Source organism: Mustela nigripes, chromosome 2 (assembly GCF_022355385.1).
Source record: "Mustela nigripes isolate SB6536 chromosome 2, MUSNIG.SB6536, whole genome shotgun sequence".
NCBI classification, from domain to species: Eukaryota; Metazoa; Chordata; class Mammalia; order Carnivora; family Mustelidae; genus Mustela; species Mustela nigripes.
This window is the reverse complement of record NC_081558.1, coordinates 85739021-85763293: the sequence shown is the minus strand read 5'-3', so window position 1 is coordinate 85763293 and position 24273 is coordinate 85739021. Positions and strand designations below refer to the sequence as shown.

Genomic DNA, 24273 nt, shown 5'->3' with positions numbered 1-24273 from the left:
TATCTTTGTCTTGTATTTATGTGGTGATTCACTTGAGAATCTGCAGTTTAATTAAAACTTAAGGTTTAGACGATTTACAGACCTGTATCCCTGGGGCTAATAATACATTATATGGTAATTAAAAATTTTTTTTTTAAAAACCAACAAAATAAAGTTTATAAAAGAAAGAAAAAAACTTGAGGTTTAGTGTGTGAACTGTCACCCTTTCTCAGTGTTGTGAATGTCATTATATATTAACTGCAAGTGAGAAGTGGTAGATGGAGATGATGATGGTGGTAGAGGAGAATTTATGTCATGTGAAAATTCAACTAGATACTTATGCATGCGATACAGTGTTGCTTTACAGGATTTGATCTGAAGTTTAGTGCATAAGGGATTCTTGTTGCACCAATATTCAGATCTCAAAGTTATATAACAGGAGAGCCACGTTCATTCCTTAGGTACATACCACCCTAGCGCTGAAGTGACCTTTATGAAAAATCAGAGCATATTGAAAAGCTAGAGAATTCTTGGCTTCCTGAATGCAGACCCTGGGTCACTCATAACTCGCTCCAGATCTAGCACTTGGCATCTACTCTTTGTCAAAAAACAAAACAAAACAAAAACGGTTGTTAAAATAGTTGAGTACAGTGTGGAGGCAGGCTTATACAATGTGAAAACTATGCTTCGGTTGAGTATCATAGAAACAGAGTTTAACTGAACTTCACAAAAAAATTGCAGGGGATATCTTGAAAAAAAATTCAGAAGGGTTTTGAAGTGCTCTCCCTTTTGTAGTCACTTTGGCTATGACACTTGTTTTGAAAATGCAAATTTATTTGAATGTGATGGCTACATTAAGGAACAGTTTTAACCTCACATTTTGTGTTTGGGTGTGCACAGTTTTGACTACAAGAAACACTGGTGGACACAGAAAACTTGACCCGGCTGACCTGCACGCACACAGGCACCTCAGACAGCACCCAGCCCCCCCCCCCCCCAGTTCATGAGCACCTCTGGAGCTGGGCCCATCCCACAGCTCCTATTCCCCGGCTTTCATAGCACATCACCCCCTCCACCTCAGGTAACGAACAGGCTGCAACCCTCAGAACACCCACTTCCCAAGCAAACCTCCTGTCTTTTCAAGGTCAGTTGCCACATACTTTGCAGTAAGTTTGCGTTCCTTAACTCTTTAACATATGCAGAGCGGATCTATGACTCTTATTCAGTTCCTGTCTGTTTTTAATGTGTCACTGCAAAATTTTTGAATGCTCTGGCCCTAACCCCATTTTCCCCACAAACCTTGTGATTTTTACTGCATGGAGCAAATGCACGAAAAAATGTTTCTGTATACTGCAATGATTTTTAGGAACCTGCACATCCCATTATAGCAGATCTATAGGGACAATTACCAAATGCCCAAATCCAGAGTTCCCAGGCCCAGATCCACCCTCCTTCCAGAAACTCTCCTCACACATCTGTAAACATTTAACATCCTTGTTCTGTTCCTTCCCCTCTGACCGCCCCTGCTGTGTGTCATACACCAGTTCTCTCTGCTTAAATTTAAGTGATTCTGGAGCATAACTATCATGCTTTCATCTCATTTGTCTTCTAAAATTCCTCCCTCGGAGATGTATATCTGTTTTCATCTCAGCTGCTACCTTTATGCAGAAAATCCCAATTTTCCAGTGCCAGAATTAGACCTCCACACACAGACTGCCTCCTTGTAGCCACCTGCTCCACTCTACTAAGGAAGAACTCCACATCCTAGAGGAGTGAACGCATTAAAGACACCTTGTAACCTGTGAAATGCTTTCTGACCCCCTGTGGGGTGTGTCTTATCTGTCCAGTTACGCGTTTAAGGGGAAAGAGTCTTTGGATCGTCCCCTGTACCCACAGCAAGCCAGTCACTGAAACCTGCTCTGCTCCCCTACACAGTCTCCCACTTTCATCCTTTCCCAACCCCTCTGCCACTTCCCATGTCCCTCCCCCGCTCCGGAGCTTTGGCTCCCTGCCTGCTTCCTGTCCCCACCTTCACACCCCCACCCTGCGTTTCTTCCTGTTTCTCAGTCTCTTGCTCACAGCTGTGATTAGGTATCCCATCCAAACTGACCCTTCCCCGCTTTCCTCTAACCTGGTGGAAGTGCCTAGAGAGGGTAATGAGACTTGACATTGATTTACATCCCCACCACGCCTGCAGTGGGGCCCCAGATGCCCTAGCAGCCAGCTGTGCTCCTCTCTGGCCAACAACTCAGGAGTGGTTTTTATCTGGCAGTGCTATAGGTTCTTTCTGTAACTTTTCTCTTATACAGCATTTTTTTCTATACTTTTCTCTTTTGAGTTATATAGTGGAAAAATGTGGAAGTGGAAGTGAGGCTTCAAGAGGAAACTAAGACAAATTACTCTGGAAACCGTTTGTTACACGGAAATTGTTTTTATAGTGGCCTTGCTGGAAGGGATGATGACTGCACTTATTAATGACGTGGCATACCTCATCCCCTAGATGGGGACCAGCTCTCCACAGACTGTGGCCGCCCCCACCCCAGCTTTCCCCCCCTCACCCCCTCTCCCCATGTGAGCTGCAGAAGGGGCTGGGGTTAACTAGCAGGCAGCTGGGCAAGGACCCCCACAGGAATAGAACTTTGACGCTTCATTCATGTATGTGATTTTCTTGTTATTTTCAGGTATTAAAATCTATCCCATATTTTCCAACAGTAACTCTCTCATTAGTTCAGCTCTGGGACATCTTGCTGGACTTGGACACTTTACTGAAAGAAAACGTTACCTCTGAATTTTCAGTTTCGAAGTCACGAATCCCAGTATTCTTGTATTTGATCCTAAAATTTGTCAAAATTCTTAAAAACTTCTTTTTAAAGTATTAAAAAGAAAGGTGGTGTTATTAACTTAGAGAGACATGACTTTTTCAAGAGCCCAGAAGTGAACACCAAAGCTTACAGATTCCTTAAGAGAATTCCCTTCTTCTCTGTCCCATTCTTAGCATTAGCGAAGTGACTCAATTTGTATGACTGTGTAGTGACAGTCCTCCGGTGACACTGAGCTTTAAAGACATCTGCACAGATAATTCTTACTGAGGGAAGAGCACTGCTTTGGACTGAATTGGGTGGTCTTCTGAAGACTTCAATCCTTGATTCATGTTTGCTGTTTTCGTATCCATGAGGCCTGAGTGGCAAGTCCTGCTTTGGTCTAGTGTGGTACCTGAAGCCACACCTGCCAGCTGGGCATTCGCTGGCCACCAAAGCCTTCCACCAAGCCTTCCAAGCCTTCCAAAGCTGTTCCACGACAGCCTTGGAACCCGGGGGTGGGGGGGGGGTACCTCAGAGGTCAGGGCAGGCATACCGTTTCTCTAAGCCTATTGGCAGGTTTGAGAATGATGCTCAATTACTTGAGTTTGTTATATGTCCAGAGTCACAGAATTTGTGTCAAGGAACAAACCTTTTTTGTTATCTAGAAGTTCCCTTTTATAAGGACATTAGCACTTCTGAGACCCTGTAACTTCATTACAGATAGCTACAGCCAAAGCAGCAGCAGCAGCAGCCATGTGTGAAGATGGGGACACGCAAAGCCAAGTCTTAAGTGGAAGGCATTTTCAGCCTGCAGCTGAGGTCAAAGCAAGATAAAGGGAAAAATCTAGAACTCAAAATCTTATGATTAAACTAATTTCACCGGAGGACTTGAAATTATTGGCAAATTGTTTTTTAATTCTCAAAATCTATGTTCCTGGGATGAAAGGAAATTCGGTGTACTGTCCAAAAGCAGACATAGATCCCTCTATAAAACTAGACTTGCTTATCGTGAAAACATAATTTTCCTACTTGATGTGCAAATTTCAAAACATAAAATTAAGAAGCAGTCTATAGAAATCTAGTGATATAAAATATATTAGTATAGTAACGGTTCTCAGAACCATATCCATAAATGGAGAAGTTTGCCTTATACAAATAGAGGAGTTAACTTTCAAAACAATATTCTTACGAAAGGCATTTCTGATTTCTATCTAGCTTAATAAAATATGAATTTTTTACTTGCTTTTAGTTGAAACATTCTGCTTTTCATCTGCTTGAGTCTTGTATTAAAACCCTAATATATATATATATTAGAGTTGATCAAATTTATGAAATGGGTTTCTGGGGTATGTTAAATTCATAGATTTTCCTAATGCATTAGTCCCAGAAATTTAGGGAGTTACTGGTAACTGGACACTAATAGAAAAACTATTAGCACCAACTACACAAAAGCAACTTGTACTTCATAAATAATATGAGCTGTCCTCGTGGGAAGTTACCAGGGTTAGCAGCAGGATGATCTCATTGCTGAGGCAAGACCCATAGCTCTGTGTTTACAGAGATCAATGGAATCACATTTGCATTAATGCAAATAATGCTTCTAAAGCCAACCATTCTACTGGCCTTTATTACATTGACATATTCATGTAATATATAGAGAGAAAATAATGTAACTTAATATAGTTTCTCACTTTGACTCATCTGTTGATGTCATTCCCCATGTATTTGCTGTTGTCTACTATGAAATGCTTGTTCTAGTAGCTTCATATTAAATGTGAATGATTTCTCTATTATAATGATGAATTTCTAAGTGAGCCAAGCAAATAGTTTATTGTTGTCATTTTAAAAGAAATGTTTTCCCAAAGTACTTTACAGAAATATTTTTAAAAAGACAATTCTCAGGGTGCCTGGGTGGCTCAGTCAGTTAAGCGTCTGCCTTCGGCTCAGGTCATGATCCTAGTGTCCTGAGATCGAGCCCTACATCAGGCTCCCTACTCAGCAAGGAGTCTCTTTCTCCCTCTGCCTCTGCCTGCCTCTCTACCTGCTTGTGCTCTCTGTCTCGCTCTGTCAAATAAATAAATAAAATCTTTTTTTTTTTTAGATTTTATTCATTTGTTTGATAGACAGAGATCACAAGTAGGCATAGAGGCAGGCAGAGAGGGGGGCGGTGGAGAAGCAGGCTCCCTGCTGAGCAGAGAGCCCAATGCGGGGCTAGATCCCAGGACCCTGAGATCATGACTTGAGCTGAAGGCAAAGGCTCAACCCACCGAGCCACCCAGATGCCCCAATAAATAAAATCTTAAAAAAAAAAAAAAAAGACAATTGTAAGTGGAAGTCAATAGTAGAGATTATACCACCTACTGTGTGTAGCACCTGTCAGGTGTTACTAGATTCCTTTCTGCTTTTGTATGTCTTTCCGGCTGGAATGCCCTTGCCTCAGCTTTCCTTGTGCAGTTCTACTCCTACAGCAGGACACGTCATGGTGCTGTGGAAGAGCAGGGGCTTTGAAGTCAATCAGAATGCATTGTTTCTTAGTGGCAGTCCCTTTGTCTGTCTAACCAGAGGACCTTGGGGAAGCAACTTAACTCTCAGGCCCTCAGTGTTCACACCTGAAACACCAACACTATAAATACCCACCTCCCGTGGGTTTTGTGAGCCTTAAATGAAATAGAAGGCACCAAGGACACACCTGATGCAGAGGACGTGTTCAATGGCTTTCATTTTGATTCAATCAGTTAACATTGGTACTATTTATAATTACAGCTTGTTATAAAGCTGCAGACGTCGGCAGAGATGGGCCCCCACTAGATCTAATGGCCCTCCCCATGTTGTCTGTGCTCCCCCCGTGCCATGTGCTCTACATTCAGTCCTACCTGTGAGCTAATGAAGCAAGACCTCAGGCAGCTGGGTGGGCAGGCAGGATGGTCCACCACCCGGCCCCGCCCTCTCAGCCTGCGCTGGGTGCACTGAGAGCAGCCCACAGCCCAGAGAGCTTGCTGGGGAATACCCAGTGGGGTTCCCTCACTCAAGGACAATTTATGCAAATACTGCAGGAGTTGAGGATTACTGAAATCACTCTCTGGACAAGAACTATAAACTGTTTACTATACATTAACATAAGTACCCACCCTAACTGTAAATATGTACCCTAAAACTATAAAAGGACATAAACTGGCAGTTCCTCCTCCCCACGGAAGTGGTGAAAACATTTAGTAACAGGTGTGGCAAGATGAATCATCTCTGCCAAGGTCTGGATGTGCTTTCTTCCTGCCTTCTCGAAGTTCTGCTGATTGTTTATTGTGGTTCCTGACCGTCTCTGAGGCTGGTTCCCTCTAGAATACCCCTCCAATATGGTCTGCAAAACCTGCGTGGTTGACTTCCAGACCTGGGAGGCTTCTCGCTGTGTTTGCATTCTCCTCCCTGGTGGAGTTGCCCCTTCATATTTGATATACTGCTCATAACTAAGGAGGAGAGTGTGTGCTCAAGTCTGGTCCGCAGACAGAGCGTCCGTGGGTCGCCATGACACTGTTCCGGAACGCGGCATGGTTCCTGAGGGAAGAACCAAGCAGCACTCGGAGGGCTTCGAGGACAGGAGGTTTATTTAACGCCAGTGGGCTCAAAGGAGAGTGATCTCCAAAGGTCTGAGCTCCAAGCACAAGCAAGAGGGGTAATTTATACACTTCTACTTCTGCATACTTGGCACTTTGGGTGTGCCTGCGAGGCGGAGCAGGGAGAAGAACTGGGAAGAGCCCTGGGGCAGGGACTGGGACTCCCCTGCTGGCTTGGTGGGCCATCTTAGGACACAGATTTTTCCTCTTCCACACCACCAGTTACTCCCCACCAGTTACTAACTAACCCGTATGCCTACTGTGGCTTAGGCGGATTTAACTTTGTCGTGCCCAGTAGCACACGGGCTACAGTGGCAATGCCACATCTTGTTGTGATGATTTTTTGCCTGGAGTCCTGGGTCAGCAACTCTTCTGTATTCATCTGTAGCACTTAATTCAGGGGCCCCCACTAAGAGGACCTCAGTGAAGGATTGAGCCTTCAAGAGTTACAGAGCATCTGAGGCCGGCGAACTTCTTTCTGCAGATCCTTGAAATGGATGTGCTGGCCTTAAACTTTGCATGTATTTTATACACCGAAAGGTGCTTAACTGTTTAACCTTTGGTGACACTTTAAACTGGAAGAGCTTTCTAAGAAGAAGAATGTGACTTCTTGTTTCTCTCAGCTTCATTCATCACACCAGGCTTTTCAGGTAAAACTAAAACTAGTAATGGATGTTTGAAACATTGCCAGTGAGTTGTGCTCGTCCAGCTAATCTTGCGCTGCCAGAAAACTCTCTGCCAGGCCCCCTGGATCAATGGGGGAGTCCATGGTCACATCCGCTTGCGAGTGCCTTAATGGTGTGCGTTCTTTCATTTACTCCTCACAGCATTTTGAAGGTAGTGTTTTATTAAACTCATTTTGTAGGTAGGAAATTATGGCTCATGATTTTTAATATCCTGGTATGGATGGCAAAGCTAATGAACAGCAGAACCAGGATTTGAGCCCATAGAAATCTGTGCTCTTTTTGCCCCCACACCTTCCCTGGTAAGGGTGTGTTCTGACCACCTTTCCCCCACAGGTATGCGGGAGCCCATGCCTAATGCTGTTCTGTTCTCCTACATTCCTGCTCTTAATTGCTCCTTGTCCTGCCCATCTTCTTCCTGACCAGGTTCCTTTCTTTCTTTCTTTTTTTTTTTTTTTTTAAGATTTTATTTATTTTATTTGACAGAGAGAGAGATCACAAGTAGGCAGAGAGGCAGGCAGAGGCTCCCTGCTGAGCAGAGAGCCCGATGCGGGGCTCGATCCCAGGACACTGAGATGGTGACCTGAGCCGAAGGCAGCGGCTTAATCCACTGAGCCACCCAGGCGCCCCACCAGGTTCCTTTCATTGCTGGTATTTTTTTCCCACCTTTTTCCTATTTGCATGATGGAGGCACAGTTAGCTAGTTCTTTGATAGTGGGTTGTGACAACCACCATCCTTGCTTAAAGAAGTCCTTGCTTCTTCATATCTGTCATTTTGGCTTGACATCAAAGCTGAAAAAGGTTACTGATGACGGTATGAACCTTTTTAGTATGCAAATGATGTCATGGTATGAATGACTTTATATCAGTGTAATTGAGCTCTTTATTCATTTTTATCATTGCCTGTTCAATATGTCAAGCTATGAAATAGAATATTTTAAGTTTCAGGCATGACTCAGATCTTGAAGAATGAATGTGAAAATACTGAATCCAAAGTGTGAGCTCTTCCACCGGAATATAGGCTTCTTGAAGATAGGGGCTATATCCTGTTTGTCCCTGTGTCCCCAGTCCCTGCTCTGGGCCCTGGATAGTGAATGAAGGCATGAATGAACACCTGTGTTGGCCTTAAACCATTTTGTGTTCACTGTAATTCTCTTAGAAGGATAGCTAAGTTGATAAATGCTGTGTGACTCATTTGAAGGACCTGGTGCATTTAAGAGACACGTTGATTATGCTCTGGTTTGTAATTAGTCAAAATAGGGTGTTCTTTCTTTGAATTATACAAATAATCCAACCTACATATATTTGGTTTCTATAAAATATTGACTGTGGCAGTTAGTGTTAAATACTATAAAGAAAAACAAGGCAAAACAAGCATCATAATGGTACCCAATTATGGTACAATTTTGGTACAAAAAATGGCTATCCCATTTTCATAGTGATTTTAGAGCCAAAAGGATTACTTCAGACAGATCTTTTCCTAACATTTTGGTAAATAAAATAATCGATCAGCTGTGCCCTTATCCTTTTCCTTTTCTTTCTTTCTTTCTTTTTTTATTCATTCAAGCTTGCCTGCTAAAACAAACACACGTAATTTGGAATAAGAACTCAAAATTGAATCTTTTATTTTTATTTATTTTCTTTTCAAAGTTAAGTCTTTTAAGATCATTGCTAGGAACACTAAAAATACTAGTTTGAGTGATATCATTAGTGATGCATTAAGTAAACACTGTTTTAAGGGGTGCCTGGGTAGGTCAATTAATTAAACATCTGGCTCTTGGTTTTGGCTCAGGTCATGCTCTCAGAGTTGTGAGATTAAGCCCTGCATTGGGCTCTGTGTTCAGTGGGGAGTGTGCTTGAGAATCTCTCCCTCTCCCTCTGCCCCTCCACCCTGCACTCTCTCTCTAAAAATAAATAAGTAAATCTTTTAAAAAAACACATAAAATAAGTGCTGGTTTTTGATCCTCATGGTAAGTTTTAAACTAATTTTCAGATGAAGGCATTTTAGCTGAAATGAGTAAGGTGTGTAGGTGGCAGAGCTCTCTGTAAGATGCTGCTGAAGATTTTGTTAAAATGAATGACGGAAAATATAACTTAAAACACAGATCAGATGTGTATACATATTTATTTGTAGCTTCTCATGCTGAAACTCCATTCAGCATTGACACAAGGTTCAAACTCAGTGTTGTACAAGCCTAACTATGAAACATGATACTCCCAGTCTGTTCAAACCACTACTTGGAAGGCAGGACTTTTCATTTTGTACATACACATTTGGACTGAGTCAGGGAAGTCAGATTAAAGAGAGTTTTGCCTCAGCACCTCAGCCTGTTTGGAGAAGAGAGCCCCCTGCTCGTGCATAGACGGGCACTTGGTCGTCAGGTGTAACCCTGTGTCTGGGTCTTCCCTTTGCAGATGATCCAGTCCCTCAAGGCCGTGATTGAAAATGCAGATGCTGTGTATGAAAAGATTGTACATTGTCAGAAGGCAGGTAAGTGAACGTTTATTTCTTCTCTTTTAAAATGAAATTTGTAGCATCCTTATTTATGTCCTTAAACTATTTTGTCTTTTGCTAGAAACTATATCCAGGAAATCAGATGAAGAATTATTTTTCCATAGCTAAAGAAAATACTAATTCACTGCTTCTTGAGCCTGGATAACAAACTCACTTGGGGGAAGCTTTTAAAATATACTGACACAGTCTGGGTTTTGGATGAAAATTTCCTAGCTGTTAAATGTCCCGGGTGTTTCTGGTGAGCAGCCAAGATGGAGAGCTGCTGCCCTGACCTCCTTCTCCTCAGCTTGCCCTATGCTGCTGACCACCCTTTGATCCCCCCATGACCTTCCAGCAGGCGGTGGGAAGGGTGAGTGGGGCTTGAGCAGAGCTCTCTCTGCTATAAGTTCTTAGAAAGGAGAGTAGGCATCGGTCAGAGCCTCTTGACACTTTTTAATGCACTGGCATGTTCAAATGCTGATGGATTCATCCATTTAATATCAAAATGTTATACCAGACTATAAAATGCTACCATCTGATGAATTTTAGCTGAGATAAAACCAAAAAAAGTGTTCTGCATTGTACTAAGAATAGACAAAATGGAATTCTTTCAATTTTCCTATTTTGTTAGGGCATCAATTTGGAAGTTGTTAATATGGAGAATATTTATAATGAATAAATAACAATATCTGTCCCTAATTTCTAGGATTTCTGGTTGCTATTCTTTTTTTTTTTTAAGTCTTTATTTATTTTTTGTAATCTCTACACCAAGTGTGGGGCCCCAACTCACAGCCCTGAGATCAAGGGTCACATATTCTTCCAAATGAGCCAGCCAGGCGCCCCTGGTTGCTATTCTTTAACATCAAGGGACTATAAGTACCACTTAGTCTGAAAAAAAAAAAAAATCATCTCTTATCTCAGAAATGAACTTGTTAAAAACAGATCAAAGACAAAGATACATGTGACAGTTTTCTTTTTTGGTGTTTATCGAAGGAACATTCACATTAGTGACTAACCAACACACGAAAATCCTCATCTTGTTTTATTCATTAGCAAAGTGATCTTTCTACGACTAGTCCTTTCTGGGCTAATACTCTCTTCAACCGCAACTAGAATGAGATACTTCAAACACCATTTTTATCCTGTCAGTGTTGTACCAAAATTATCCAGTAGCTGACTAGAGTCTGTTGTATCAAATCTAAGCTTCTGACTTCCCATATAAGGTTATCTACTAACGGGCCAGCCCATTTTGCCAATGCTTTATAAAATTTGTTAGTTAAATCATCTGTTCATTCATTTAATAAATATGTTTTGAACTTCTGCCATACCAAAGGTACTTGTAAGATGTACTTGTAAGAGCTATCACATCCCAAAATATTAAAAGTAAGCAAGATAGTTGTTTGCCTTCTAGAACTTTTCAGTTAAACAGGAGATTATGAAAGTAATCACACATACTCGAATGTATTGAGTACTTTCGCTGTGTTACTTAGGAGTCTGAATTTGGTTGGTGGGGCAGTGGGGAGCCATTGATTTTTTGAGCAGAATAGAGAGAACTTGAGATTTAAGGTGGTGATCACAATATCTGTGTGCAGAGAATTTTCATGGGCAGAACCCAACTGGGAGGCTGCTGGGAACAGTGAGAAGGAAAAGAAGAGAAGTGACGGTATGCATCCAGCCTGGCCTTTGGGCAGCCTTTCCCACTTCTCAGTGTGTTTTTCCTTAGTCAGATTTTCATAAGCCTCTCCTCTGGTAAGACTTCTCTCCCCTCCTCTTGGCCAGTCTGTACATTTCTTTTCTTTTTTTTTTTTTTTTTAAAGATTTTATTTATTTATTTGACAGAGAGAAATCACAAGTAGATGGAGAGGCAGGCAGAGAGAGAGAGAGGGAAGCAGGCTCCCTGCTGAGCAGAGAGCCTGATGTGGGACTCGATCCCAGGACCCTGAGATCATGACCTGAGCCGAAGGCAGCGGCTTAACCCACTGAGCCACCCAGGCGCCCCAGTCTGTACATTTCGTACAGACTTTTGTCTCAGTGGTCTTCCAGGAGCCCTTTGTGATTGCAGGAGTTACGTCTCCTAACCATTCTATTCAGCCCTGCAGAATGTGTTCGGTTCAGCTCACAGAGCTTCAGTGACTGTGTGTTTTATTAATGTGTTCCCTGTCCTTTAAACAGGCTCGTGACCTGCTGTGCCACAGGCTTGCATGTTAAGATCTCTGTATTTTACCCACGGCACCTGTTCTCACATTCTACACAGGGTAGTAGAGTACTGACTAAATGTGATTTCACTTGTACTAAGTACTCAGTTCTACTCAGTTCATGTATTGTCATGAGAATTGTGGACTGTTAGAAGCTGCATTTATTGGACAAAAAAGAACTATTTATTAACATTTAGAGTTATTGTCAGTTCTTCGTGACTTCATTGGTTTATGAAATGTGACTATTTCTAGCATAATGCAGCTTTCCGTTGTTCTATTGAATTTCAGTGAGGGATATATTTGCTTGTATTTAAAAAGCTGAAGAGTGTTGCCTATTAAGAACTTTGCTTGGAGGGCAAGCAGGAATAACCACTGTGTAATAGTGCGGGATGCTCTGGGCTGGAAGGTCCTGAGAAGCACAGAACGATTATCTTTTGGTTTCACAGCTACTGCTGACCGCCTACACAGCCCTTCTGTTATCCTAAGTGCTTATTTTTAGAATCCTTGATCTTTTGTTTCTCATGTTTACAGTTATCGGAAGGGCATATAGTCATTAGTCCTATGAAGAATTGCTAATTTGTATTGGGCTCAAAAACATTTGCATGAGATTTTACTTCTGATAAATAATTGCTGTTCTGCTTACAGAACCTTAATCTGACAATGACACAATGAAGATACAGGTACCCACGCGCTATAAACGAGGATTCTTTTAGAAGCATTTCAAACTTCTAAACCCAAATTTATATTCTAGATAAACTTTCATCCAAACAGCTCCGTGAAATATGGAATCACGCAGCCACCTCCAGCCCATGTTCAAAAGCGTGCCCAGTTCAAGCAGGTGCAGACTCCCAGCGCTCTGGTTCTTTTTTTTTTTTTTGAGATAGAAATGGGTATTGCTCATGGTGTTCTTAGGGAGAGAGGGGGTAAGGCAAGAGAAGAATGCTAAGAAGTGAAGACCTCCAGCCAGGGTGGGCTGGGATCCTGCAGACCCTGGCAGGCCAGACACATGGCCAGAGGCGACCCCCTTGGGGAGGACAGGGTGAAGGAGATGAGTGGTTCAGGCAGCCTGCAGAGCCCGTTCTTTTAAGAGGAGAATATTGCAGCACAGGGCTGGGGGGTCAAAGGGACTTCTTTATAAGCAAATCATGTCCCTAAAATTAGGAAAGAGCCACTGGAGAGGTAAAGAGGAAGGCCTTAAAAGATGAAACAAGGAGTAAGGAGGGAAGAAGGGAGGAGGGCAGAAATCCAGGATAGTTGTGACCAACTTGACCTTAGAAAGGGGGCTGGGCCCCTCTTCTTCCCAGACACTCCAGATAGCTGTGACCTTGAGAGAACTTCCAAGGAGGAGAGGACCGTTTTCCGTTGGGCAGGTGGATGCGGACGCAATGCCGTAGGAGGGCACCAGCCTCGGGAGTGAGAGAGTGGAAGGAGGGCCTCCGGACAGGGGCAGAGTCCAACGGCCTAGTGCCAGTGCAGGGACAGGTGGCATGGCGGGGGTGGAGATGCAGGAGGGATGGAGGGCAAGTGGGTCTGGGCCGATGCGTGAGTGAGGGAGGGGTCAGTCAGATCTGGCGTGGCTGTATGCGCGTGAGTGTGCATTTCCAGGATCACAGGTGAATGAACACACTCTCACTTTCTCCTAAACCTAACACATGCTTGTGTTTCCAAGACAGGGCAAAAGGAGGGGAGCACAGGCAGGGGAGCAAGACTGAGATCTGTGGACGGGGAAGCTTCCTAGGAGTTCTTTAAAAAGTTTACAGAAGGTGCGGCGCCTGGGTGGCTCAGTAGGTTAAAGCCTCTGCCTTCAGCTCAGGTCATGATGCCGGGGTCCTGGGATTGAGCCCCTCATTGGGCTCTCTGCTCAGCAGGGATCCTGCTTCCCCCTCTCTCTCTGCCTGCCTCTCTGCCTATCTGTAATCTCTCTCTCTCTCTGTCAAATAAATAAATAAATAATCTAAAAAAAATAGTTTATAGAAGGTGATAAAAGGGTAGCCAGATTCTTTCTGGGGATAAGTCTTTTCTTTTTTTTTTTTTTTTTTTTTTAAGATTTTATTTATTTATTTGACAGAGAGAAATCACAAGTAGATGGAGAGGCAGGCAGAGAGAGAGAGAGAGAGAGAGAGAGAAGCAGGCTCCCTGCTGAGCAGAGAGCCAGATGCGGGACTCGATCCCAGGACCCTGAGATCATGACCTGAGCCGAAGGCAGTGGCTCAACCCACTGAGCCACCCAGGCGCCCCGGGATAAGTCTTTTCCACTATGTATTATCTATCTCTCTTTTGCTGGCACAAAATGGCAGCCTATCTTTGAATTTTAATTTCCTCTTTGGTCACTGCTTTGATCTGCTTCGTAAAGGATAGGAAGACGAAGTAGAAGGAAACCCAAACTGCCTTGCTTCAGCTCGTTGGGTGTTTTTATCTGGTGAATTTAATTGGAGAATAATTTGCTCTCCAGAAAGGGAAAAGAAGTCAATGACTTACTTTTTATTAAAGACAGTGAATTAACACACGCACTTACTTTCCCCTCCCTTCTGAACCTCATTAAAATGACGGTTAGGGTTTGTTGGGTTTGTTTTTTGTTTGTTTTGTTTTTTAAGGCATAAATCCATCAGGACAAAGAAACTGAAAACTACCCGAACAAGTGGCAATTGGCTTAGGTGGTGCAGGAGAGGAGTTGGAGGCTGGCAGCGCGCACTGCATGCAATCTGATTTATACTGCCGGCCTTGCCTATCCCCCTGCCCCCCTACCTGCGCAGAACCTGGGGGCACCAGGTGCCTCTCTGCAGGTTGGGGTGAAGGTGGGGATAAAGAGAGAATCATCTGAGAGGGGAACTAAGGAGCTGTTAGACTGCAGATGCCTGGGAGACAGCATGTGTCCTGACAGCAGAAATGTGAAAATAACAAAATTTTCATCCTTCATTTGGGCAGTTGAGTAGGTAATGTCCAGGAAAAAAAAAATGGAACATTATCATCATATGACTTAGAAATATGGACATAAACACTAAAACAAGAATCAAACAACTAAAGGGGTCGAATATAACTAGTTCTGGAAAGGGGGAATGGGTAACAGCGATTTGGCTCTTTAAACTATGTACATAATATTGATAAAAATTAAATTACTAATAAATCTAAATTTCATTTAAATGACTACATTAAACAACAGAAGAAAGAAGGAAGGAAGGAATCAAGGACCAGAAGCTGTCCCAAGAATCCCTGACTGAGAATGTTCCAGGAGAAGGCATGGGCCACACTCCCCAGGTGTGGGGACAGTATTGAATGATTAGGTGGGGTTTCTGCCAAGGAAACCCGCTGGCATCGTGGGCAGGCCCAGTGCACAGGTGACATCCAGGTGCTTGGGTGGGCGACAGCCTAGTTCCTCTTCTGGCAGGAGAATTGATTCTACCCTCTTTTTGAATGACAGGGGAAGATCGGGCTCTAAATGAAAGAAACCCCAGCCCACCCCAGAGTTATTTAAATAGAAGCCCCTTTTCTAAAAGCTCTAAGGGATTCTCATGCATGGTAGGGTCACATCATTACCTAGTGAAGTGGGTTATAAGCTAAATTTCCAAATAATGAAAGCTTTTGTTACCCTTCATTTTAATCCTTTTAATGGAACACTTTCTATAACAGATTTTGTTATAGAAAATCTTCCTTAAACTTGCTTTACCAAACATAATTTGAACTTTCACGACCGAGGGTCATTTTGAGAGGCATCTGTTATTATCTTCCAGTTTAATGTCCCCCGGTCCCCCAGGAGCCCGTATGTTCCTAGAGGACCCCTAACCCACTCTGCCTGCTCAGATCCTGTTCTAGGGTTAATGGTTTATTCGTTACTTCCATTCAATTTTCACTTCCTACTGCTAATTTGTACTGTATCCGACTGCCTGTTAGTACACCGACGCTTTTCTTCCTTTCTAATTTGCTGCTTCTAGTCTGCTGAGCAGTTGACATCTCCCCCGTGGCCAGGCTTGATAGATTTGTCTCACTAAACGCAGGTGAGAGCCTGACGCACTCCCACTCAGAGAGAACAAGCAGAACACTGGGCCAGGCCTGCGTGTCCTGCATTTGATTGCTCCTTTTTTTATTTTGCAAACTCCTCGGATCTCAGCATGTTCCTAGGAGCTGGGGTTACCAGAGAAGCAACCTGTCACCATTCGTCACTTGCTTGGCTCACATCAGTGTCTTACCCAACACAGTAAACGTAAAAGCAGCCGTTAAGATTTATCCTGAAAGCACCTCGCAAGTTTGCAAGAGGAGATCTATAACTTCTGTTTTCATTTATGTCAGGGTGTTTCTCACCTGTGTCTGACAGAAGTAAGAGGTTCTTCCCTGGGGATCCATAGACCTGTGTTCTTGTGCCTTGTGTGTACCGTTAGGTTAGTCACTACCCCTCTGTCTCATTTTTTTCTCCTTCTGAGTGACACTGAAGTATGTGATTCCCTCCTGGTGCCGTGCGGGTTCTGAAATGCAGTGACCTAAGATCAGTCGTCTAATTAGCAATTTTGGAATGGCTTGCTTACAGTTACTTAAAAAGATACAAGATTAAACAAGCAAACAAGCAGCCCCATCCAGTGGCATGGGGCCACTTAAGTTGCAGCCGCTCCACGTGAGTTTCAAGCGGGGAAGTTAATGCCTAACATTGAAGGTGCAGAGTGACCTCTCTGAGTGGGAGACATGGACCTGGAGGCAGATCGCAGAAGTCCTCCAGGACGCCCTGCATCTGTACTCTTCTTAAAGAACAGAGATTGAATTGACAGATCCTCCCCCAGCCACTTCATTTAGCTCAGTTAGTGAAGGCATGGGAACCCAGGAAGTTGCAAGTCTGCCCCACCTGCCCTTTTGTTCCCCCAGAAGAAACCTTCATTGCTGATCAGGGAGACTAAAGAGAATGATCACAAAGGTGACATCTAGGCCCAATTCAGGGCAAAAAAAATTCAGAATAAGCACCTGGTACCTAGAATCCTCTGCCTTACCACACTTTGCCATCTCCTGTGCCTGCCACCCAGTCGCATTTTAAGATCCCCACAACCACCATCTTACTAACAGAATTCCTCCTAAGTGTGGTGTGAATCTCCTGGGGATGCTTGTTTTAAATGTTGTCCCTTTGCCTCACCACCAACAGTGAATCTGAGGGGATAGAGCTCAGGACTTTGCACCTGAATGAGGACCTTCAGGTTTTTGAGAACCTCTCTTTGGAGGGTGGAGTGGAGCAGGCCTGCTCTGGGGTTCACACTCCACAAAGGGAGAAAAACTCTTCAGACACAGACATGTACTTGGTCGTGTAATTGGTTGGCAGCCAAGTTGTCTTCTCCAGGGGTGGATCCCCTTTTCCTAACATCCCTTTTGTGGGTGAAAGTTCTCCACAAATGAAGGGGAGGGAATTTGGTGGGGATGCTTGACCTTCCTGAGATACCTGTCTTGTGAGCAAATCCTAAAGCTATGCTTTCTTGTCACTTCTTCCTCCCTCCTCCTTTGTAAACCCACAGAGTCTAAAAGCATCACTTTTCATTTAAAAAGGAACTCTCTGGGTCATCTCCATAGGAAAGGGGTCAGGCTGCTGTCAATTCTGGCACTCCTATACACTTTTTTTTGTTTGTTTGTTTTGCTACTGTTCTATTATACTCATTTATTAAAGCTTAGAAGAACCACAATTCAAATAAAGTCCACAAATAAATCATCTTTCTCAGACAAATACCAGAAGCTTATATATATATGTGTACACCTGATTGATATCTTTGGGTCTAAAATAAATAGTTCCGATGATCTCTAAGGCTTTTTCAGCTCTGAAATTTTATGGTCTACAAGTCTCATAATATAATAGAAATAAGGCATTGTAGTGAGTAAAAGTGAACAAATGCGTTCTAAGAATATTTAAACAATATTTAGAGATATGTCTTCTTACAGGAATAAGGAGTTTAAAGCAACTTTAATTAACCTGTATTCTTTCATTACAGGTCAGTCAGTGCCATGACCTGTGTCATTATACATGTTAACATAGGATAGGAAGAACACAGTTATGCATTTGCAAAATGTGTTCAATGACAAGATATGCTTATTATTTATTAAAGCTGCAAAAAAAATTAATAATAATGAAAGGACTTGAAGGAATGCAGGATCCATGGAGGCAGAACAGAAGGAACAGGGCTTTCTATGTGGGCCCAAGTGTAGAAGGCCTCGTTACCGAGCTGTGCTTTCTGCACACATGAAATATATCGCCCTGGTTTAAGGGAAGTACTTGCTTCTGGAAGCAGCAGAAATTAGGTTTGGAAATAGAACTTGCTTCAAATGATGGAAGCCTTTTAATTCAAGGATTAAGTATTTGGGGTTGCCTTTCTAGACCAGCACTTCTCAAAACTTGATTCAAGGAATACTGGTCACGCTCCTCAGCAAAGGATCTCATCATCAACTTTTCATAACAATCTTACTCCCCTTTGGAAATTCTCAGGATACATTACCGTGCTAAATATCCTCCAGTTTAACTCAGTGTGTCCTGAACTTATATTCTTATAAAGCCCTTGTTTCAAGTTCTGAATGCTTTAGGAAACTGCTGTAGGTGGTGGGGGTGCAAAATAGTTTGGGACAGGCTTGGGGACTCATTGATTGACTCATCTCTGCCCTTTGCCCTCCACATTCAGAAGCTCCTCCCAGCAAAGGAATGTGGATGCTTGCAGTGTGAGAACAGGAAGGAGTTGACCGTGAAGACCTGTGTCAGGTCTGGTGAGCATGATCACAGTAGGGCGTCACTGCTATAACAAATACCACAGACAGCACTGTTTATAAACAACAGAAATGTATTTCCCGCAGATCTAGGGGCTGGGGAGTTTCAGATTATCATGCCAGCAGATTTGATAGGTGGCGGGTGAAGGTCCAGTTCCTGGTTGGTAAGTAGCACCTTCATGCTGCGTCCACACGTGGTGGGAGGGTCTAGGGAACTCTCTGGGATCCCTTTCCTAAGGATACTAATCCCATTCATGAAGGTTCTACCCTCACGACCTAAGCACCTCCCCAAAGTCTCACTTCCTAATACCATCACACTGGACTTTAGAATTACAAAATATAAATTCGGAGGAGGACACAAACATGCAGACCTTAGCAGATAGTCCAGTGAAAAAAGCTAGTAAGCTGTTGAAGCAACTATAATGAGGCTTGGGATGGAGTCAGGCTTGCAGACAGAACTGGTGTATCCATATGGAAGAGTTACTTGCTTGGATGAGTTCTCTAAGGAACAAGGGGTTGGGAGGAAATACTGAAAATCCAGGGACATGATTATGAACCTCTAATTCAGTACTGGTTATTTTACTTTAACCTCAAGTCGTAAAAGCATTCCTAGCACACCTGATACCAAGCAGTTGGCTTACTGTGTTTTCTTGCAACTTGAATATAAACTCCTTGGGGCAGGAGTTTACTTATCTCATATCCCAAACTCCAACAGCAGTGCCCAGCATTCAGCAAATATATGTTGAGTTGTATTAAATGTTGAATGCTGCACTCATTCGATCATTCTTATTCACCAGACACTTACAAGGTCCTTACTCCCAGTGCGACAGAAGCTGGGACTTTGTTCCCTGTTCCCAGGGGACTTGGGCAGAAGTTCCAGAGACAGGCCTGTAAAGAGAGCCCCACTGCACAGCGTACTTCACACGGTAGCAAGAGGGCACGCCCTCCACAGCACCCCCTGCGATCAACTCCATCCTGGGTGATCAGCGAACCAGATCTCAGAACAGCAGCTTAGTCCTGCAAGTGGTTTTTCTGGGAATTTTAGGTCAGGACAGAAATTCCAAGCAGGCAGGCAGGAGGGCATGTGCAGGGTGACACAGGACGGCCCATGCCAGCAGTGGCCGTGACAAAGGCAGGAGCAGCAACTGTGGTTGGAGGTACGGGCAGGGACAGTACAAACCCGGAAGCCTGGACATAACCTTGAACGGCAAGGGAAAACTTGATATATCAGTACTGCATAAAAAGAATTCTATATAGCAAAAACTATCAGAAGCAAAGTTGCAGCAAAAACTACAAACAGAAAAAATGTAAGCGATACATATCACAAAGGACTAATACCCCTGCTTTGTGAGGAACTCCTCAAATCAGTAAGAAAAAGGCCAACAACCTGATATTCTTTGCAAAGAATTTGAACATAGTGCGTGATAACAGAACCCAGAAGACTGAAAACAAAATGAAAAGATGTTAGGCCTCATTCGTCAAAGGTGTAGAGCTGTTCCAGGTACGGGGAATATAGCCATGAATAAAAAGTCTACACCCCTGCCTTCGTGAAGCCGAGATCTAGTTGTGGAAGACAGAAAAGAAACGAAAAGCAAATAGATAAAACATTTAGGTGTCAGGTGAGTGTTTCATAAACAAGAGGCAGAGACGGGTAGAGAACATGCCAGGAGAGCAGGCAGGGTGGCGTTTTAAAGTCCTCACTGAAGTGCTCAGTGACTTCTGATGGGAACATGATTGGAAGTGGAGAGCAAGCTTTCCACACATCTGGGAAAGGGATGATCCCGGGAAGAGGGGCTCTGGAGGCAGAGGCCTTGATGTGAGGGCGGTCCCTGTATCAGTGGAGGAATTAGTAGCCAGTGTGGCTGCAGTGTCTGCAGGACAGGGAGGGATGGGGGGGAGGGAGGGAGGGTAGGAACCAGCACGGACAATGAGCCAGAGCTAACAGGAGGCCAGACACATGGGCTGGCTTTGTTCTCAGTGAGGTGGGTCCGAGCGGATGACTTGAGGATAAGGCGTGGGGGCAAGAACAGCAGCCAGAAGACCGTTCAGGAAGCTTTTGCAGCAATCCAGCCCTGTCTGGTTATGGTTTGATGAGTGGTAGTTGGGTGGAATGAGGCAAAATGGTTAGATGCTGGATATTTGGCTATATTCTGGATATGTAGATTGGATGTGGGTGGGAGGGAAGAAAGAGGGAAGTGAGTATGACTGCAGGATTGAGGGCTGGGAAGTAGACACGCTCTTCACTGAGGTGGGAGGACTGAGCAGGAGAGGCTTGAGAGGGAAGGGCAAGGATTTGGTTTGAACCGGGTAAGTTATGCTTAGTTGGATTCCACGTCTAAAGTTCAGTTGAGGGGTCCAGACTGGAGGTAACGAGTTTGGAATCCATAAGCACAAAGTGATCTTTTAAGCCTGGAGTCCGTCGTCATCTAAGAAGTGACTGGGTGGCGAAGACGGAGCCCTGGCCCTCCACCATTTAGGTGTTGGTGGGAGGGATGCCTGTGGAAGACCAAGCACAGGAGGTGGATGCAGCCAGACAGGCAGGAGGAGAACACTGTGATCTTCTAGAAGTTGAGTAAATGAGGTATTTTAAGGAGATTCCACTTTTCACGCATCAGATCCAAACATTCATATCCAAGACTGCAAATTGATGAGGTTAGAGGGGAAAATGATACCTGTCACCTTGTTGGGGGTCCACACCTGGGGAGGGCTGTATGGCAGTAAATGTCAGATTTACAAGTTAGGTACACGTTGAACCAACAATTCCATTCTTTCAGAGTTTATTCTACAGACAGGATCACATACTTGAGGAAGGACAATGTGTATAGAATTTTCTTTGCAACACTGAGAACAGGCTAAATGTTACCCTAAGGGCCCTCGTTAGATACATTCTGATAAATCCACATAATAGAACACTATGCTAGCATAAAAAAGAATAAAATCTAAATCTGTATATACATACATTCTCCTGCCCCCAAAGGTGCTATGGATTACACATGCACAAGGAAGATCTTATAAATACGTATAGGTTAAATCTCTATATATAGTTTTCAAAGTCAAACAGTGTGTGCTGTTTGCTAACATTTGTTTTAAAAGGTGGGGTAGGAGAATAGGGCCCTGTGTGCTTGTGAGGGTGTGAGTCTGTCTGGGAGGATTCGCAAGGGGGAGTCGACAGCAGTTGCCTGATGGGGTGGGAGCAAGAAGACTGGCGGCTGGGGAAAGGAGAGAACTCTGTGTGCCAGTTTAGACTTTGTAAATTGCTGAGTCATATCACAGTAATATCTGTTCAAAAATTTAGATAAGAAGAGGTACAAAAAGCAAGGGAGGCACAGACAAGGTAAGGTGAGGAGGCCCGCTGTGCCGTGGTGATCGTGTCACACTGAGCTAGAGAGACAGGATCCAATTTAAGAGTGGCAATCCAAGTAAAGGTGTCCTAGGTTTAAAAAGAAACTAATCTTTGAGATAATTGGGGTGAAGAAGGCCTTTTTAGTTCTCAGCAGAAAGAAATGGGGAGGGTCCTGCTAACCGCCTCCTGGCTTCTGTGACCCCAGCCCGAGTGCTTCATGTGGCCGCATGGTAAGGATGGTGGCCCGGCACTTGGATTCCACACAGGCCTGAAAGTTATGCAACTTCCTCTCACCTCGGTTTACCCAGATGGAGCAGGCTGGCAGAGGAAGGAAAACCTCCCTCGTGCAATTCATTCACAAAGTATGCCGCTGTGGATGTGGCATTCCGGGGATCTTGTCATCCATCTGGGTTTCAGGGATATATTTAAGAGACCTGGTTTATCTATCCCACCTCATGTGGAACGGGATTTAACAGCTCAGAAATCCATCTTAAAATGATTTGGCTTTTGTTAATGCCAAGATTGGAAAGAAGGCCAAGAAAAAGAGACTACCAACTGGAACTGTATGAAAAATAATTAGGCATTTCCATGTCTCTGTGGGGATTATGGTGTAAAGGCCCACGTGTTAGCAGCACACACAAACTTCAGGCCCCTGGAGTCTGGGGACAGAGCATAGAGTTTACAAGGCTCTGCATTTTAACAGGTGCTATAATTAAATTAGTTGGAAAAAAATATCAGATAACTGTATTTTGTGTTCAAGATACTTTGATGTGCCACAAGGCACGTGCAGAACGTGCTTATTAAGGTACTTTTAATACTGCTGATAAATCATCCTCTTGAACGAGGTCCCAGATAGACCTGTGTTATATGGTATTCCATCTTCCAGGAAATATCTCACTATACCCAACTTGGGAAATTTGAGATAAAATATAAATTTCTTTTTTCGCCATTTGAAAGATTTTGCACTTTGCTTATGGTTTCTATTTTCAATACATAAAAAAATATTTTTGCATTGGCTGTGTTTGTGATAAAAGTTTTTTAGGGTAGCAAAGTAAATTTTCAGTTAAAAAACTAATCTTTAAGTATATAAGTTTAAGGGGTGCCTGGGTGGCTCAGTGGTTTAAAGCCTCTGCCTTCAGCTCAGGTCATGATCCCAGGGTCCTGGGATTGAGCCCTACATCGGGCTTTCCACTCAGCGGGGAGCCTGCTTCCTCTTCTCTCTCTCTCTCTGCCTGCCTCTCTGCCTACTTGTGATCCCTGTCTGTCAAATAAATAAATAAAATCTTAAAAAAAATAAGTATATAAGTTTAAGATCAATATGTCTCTCTAAGTATTTTTTTAATTGTATTTGTTTCTAAAAATATTTAGCCTTGCACTACATGGTGTATTTTACAGTCATATCATTTAAATCAGTAGAGAAAATCCCAACCAGAATGTTTGAAAGGTCATCTGCTTTATGTTTGGCAAGAAGAAATGGCATTCATTTTAATTGAAGAGGAAGTGATTCCATGTTTCTTGAGTCTCCCTTCCCTTCCAAGCAAAAGCCTCTTTTTCATATCTTAGTTATTTATTGTATGTTTCATATATTTTCACATTTCTATTTTACTTTTATGGCTGTTTGGCTTTCATCTAAGTTTATCTGTGATAGGAAGCAGGAAACTTAATAGAAGCTCCAGTGTGCCCTATTCTTTGCAGTTTTAGTAACGTGCTCAGTTAACTTAATTGTATCATCCTGGAAAATTTATATATATTTATTAATTTTTATAAAACACACTTAATCTGTCAGTTTTACGTTTTATTTTTAGTCATAAAGCTTTAAGCCCTTCCCAAAGGAAACTCTTAAAAATATTTATAAAGTATTTTGAAATAATAATTGGAAAATTATATGAAACCAATGCCTATGTGAACAAAAAATTTTAGCTGTTTAGATTTTCAAGAGATGACATGGAAAGAAATGACAAATTCCCAAAATTAGTTCTTAACATTTAAAAAAAAGACAAATCATAGGGGTGCCTGGGTGGCTCAGTGGGTTAAAGCCTCTGCCTTCGGCTCAGGTCATGATCCCAGGGTCCTGGGATCGAGCCCCGCATTAGGCTCTCTGTTGCACGAGGAGTCTGCTTCCTCCTCTCTCTCTGCCTGCCTCTCTGCCTACCTGTGATCTCTGTCAAGTGAATAAATAAAATCTTAAAATAAAAAAAAAAACTTTAAAAATAAACAATCAAAAAAAAAAACAAAACCCAAAACCCAAATCATATACTTTTGTGTGGCCAGACCAATTTTTAAAATTTAATATTATAGCTAAAAATGGAAAGATTAAATGATTTATTGAGTTAAAGGTGAGTAGAACTTTATGTATTTGGAGAACAGTGAGTGAACTCTAATTTTGACATCTCAGAATATTACAGAATTCTGTAAAATGTCCATGTTGCTGTGGTGGAAAACTCAGTACACCCTAT

General features: G+C 43.0%; 1 protein-coding gene across 1 annotated transcript in view; it reads left to right on the top strand.

Moving 5' to 3' along the window:
* PLCL2 (phospholipase C like 2) overlaps nt 1-24273 on the top strand; it is a 190759-nt gene that overhangs the window by 138569 nt on the left and 27917 nt on the right. The window contains exon 4 of the mRNA XM_059390876.1: nt 9487-9562. Within this exon, the coding sequence (XP_059246859.1) occupies nt 9487-9562 (76 nt within the window). The remainder of the gene's footprint in view (nt 1-9486; nt 9563-24273) is intronic.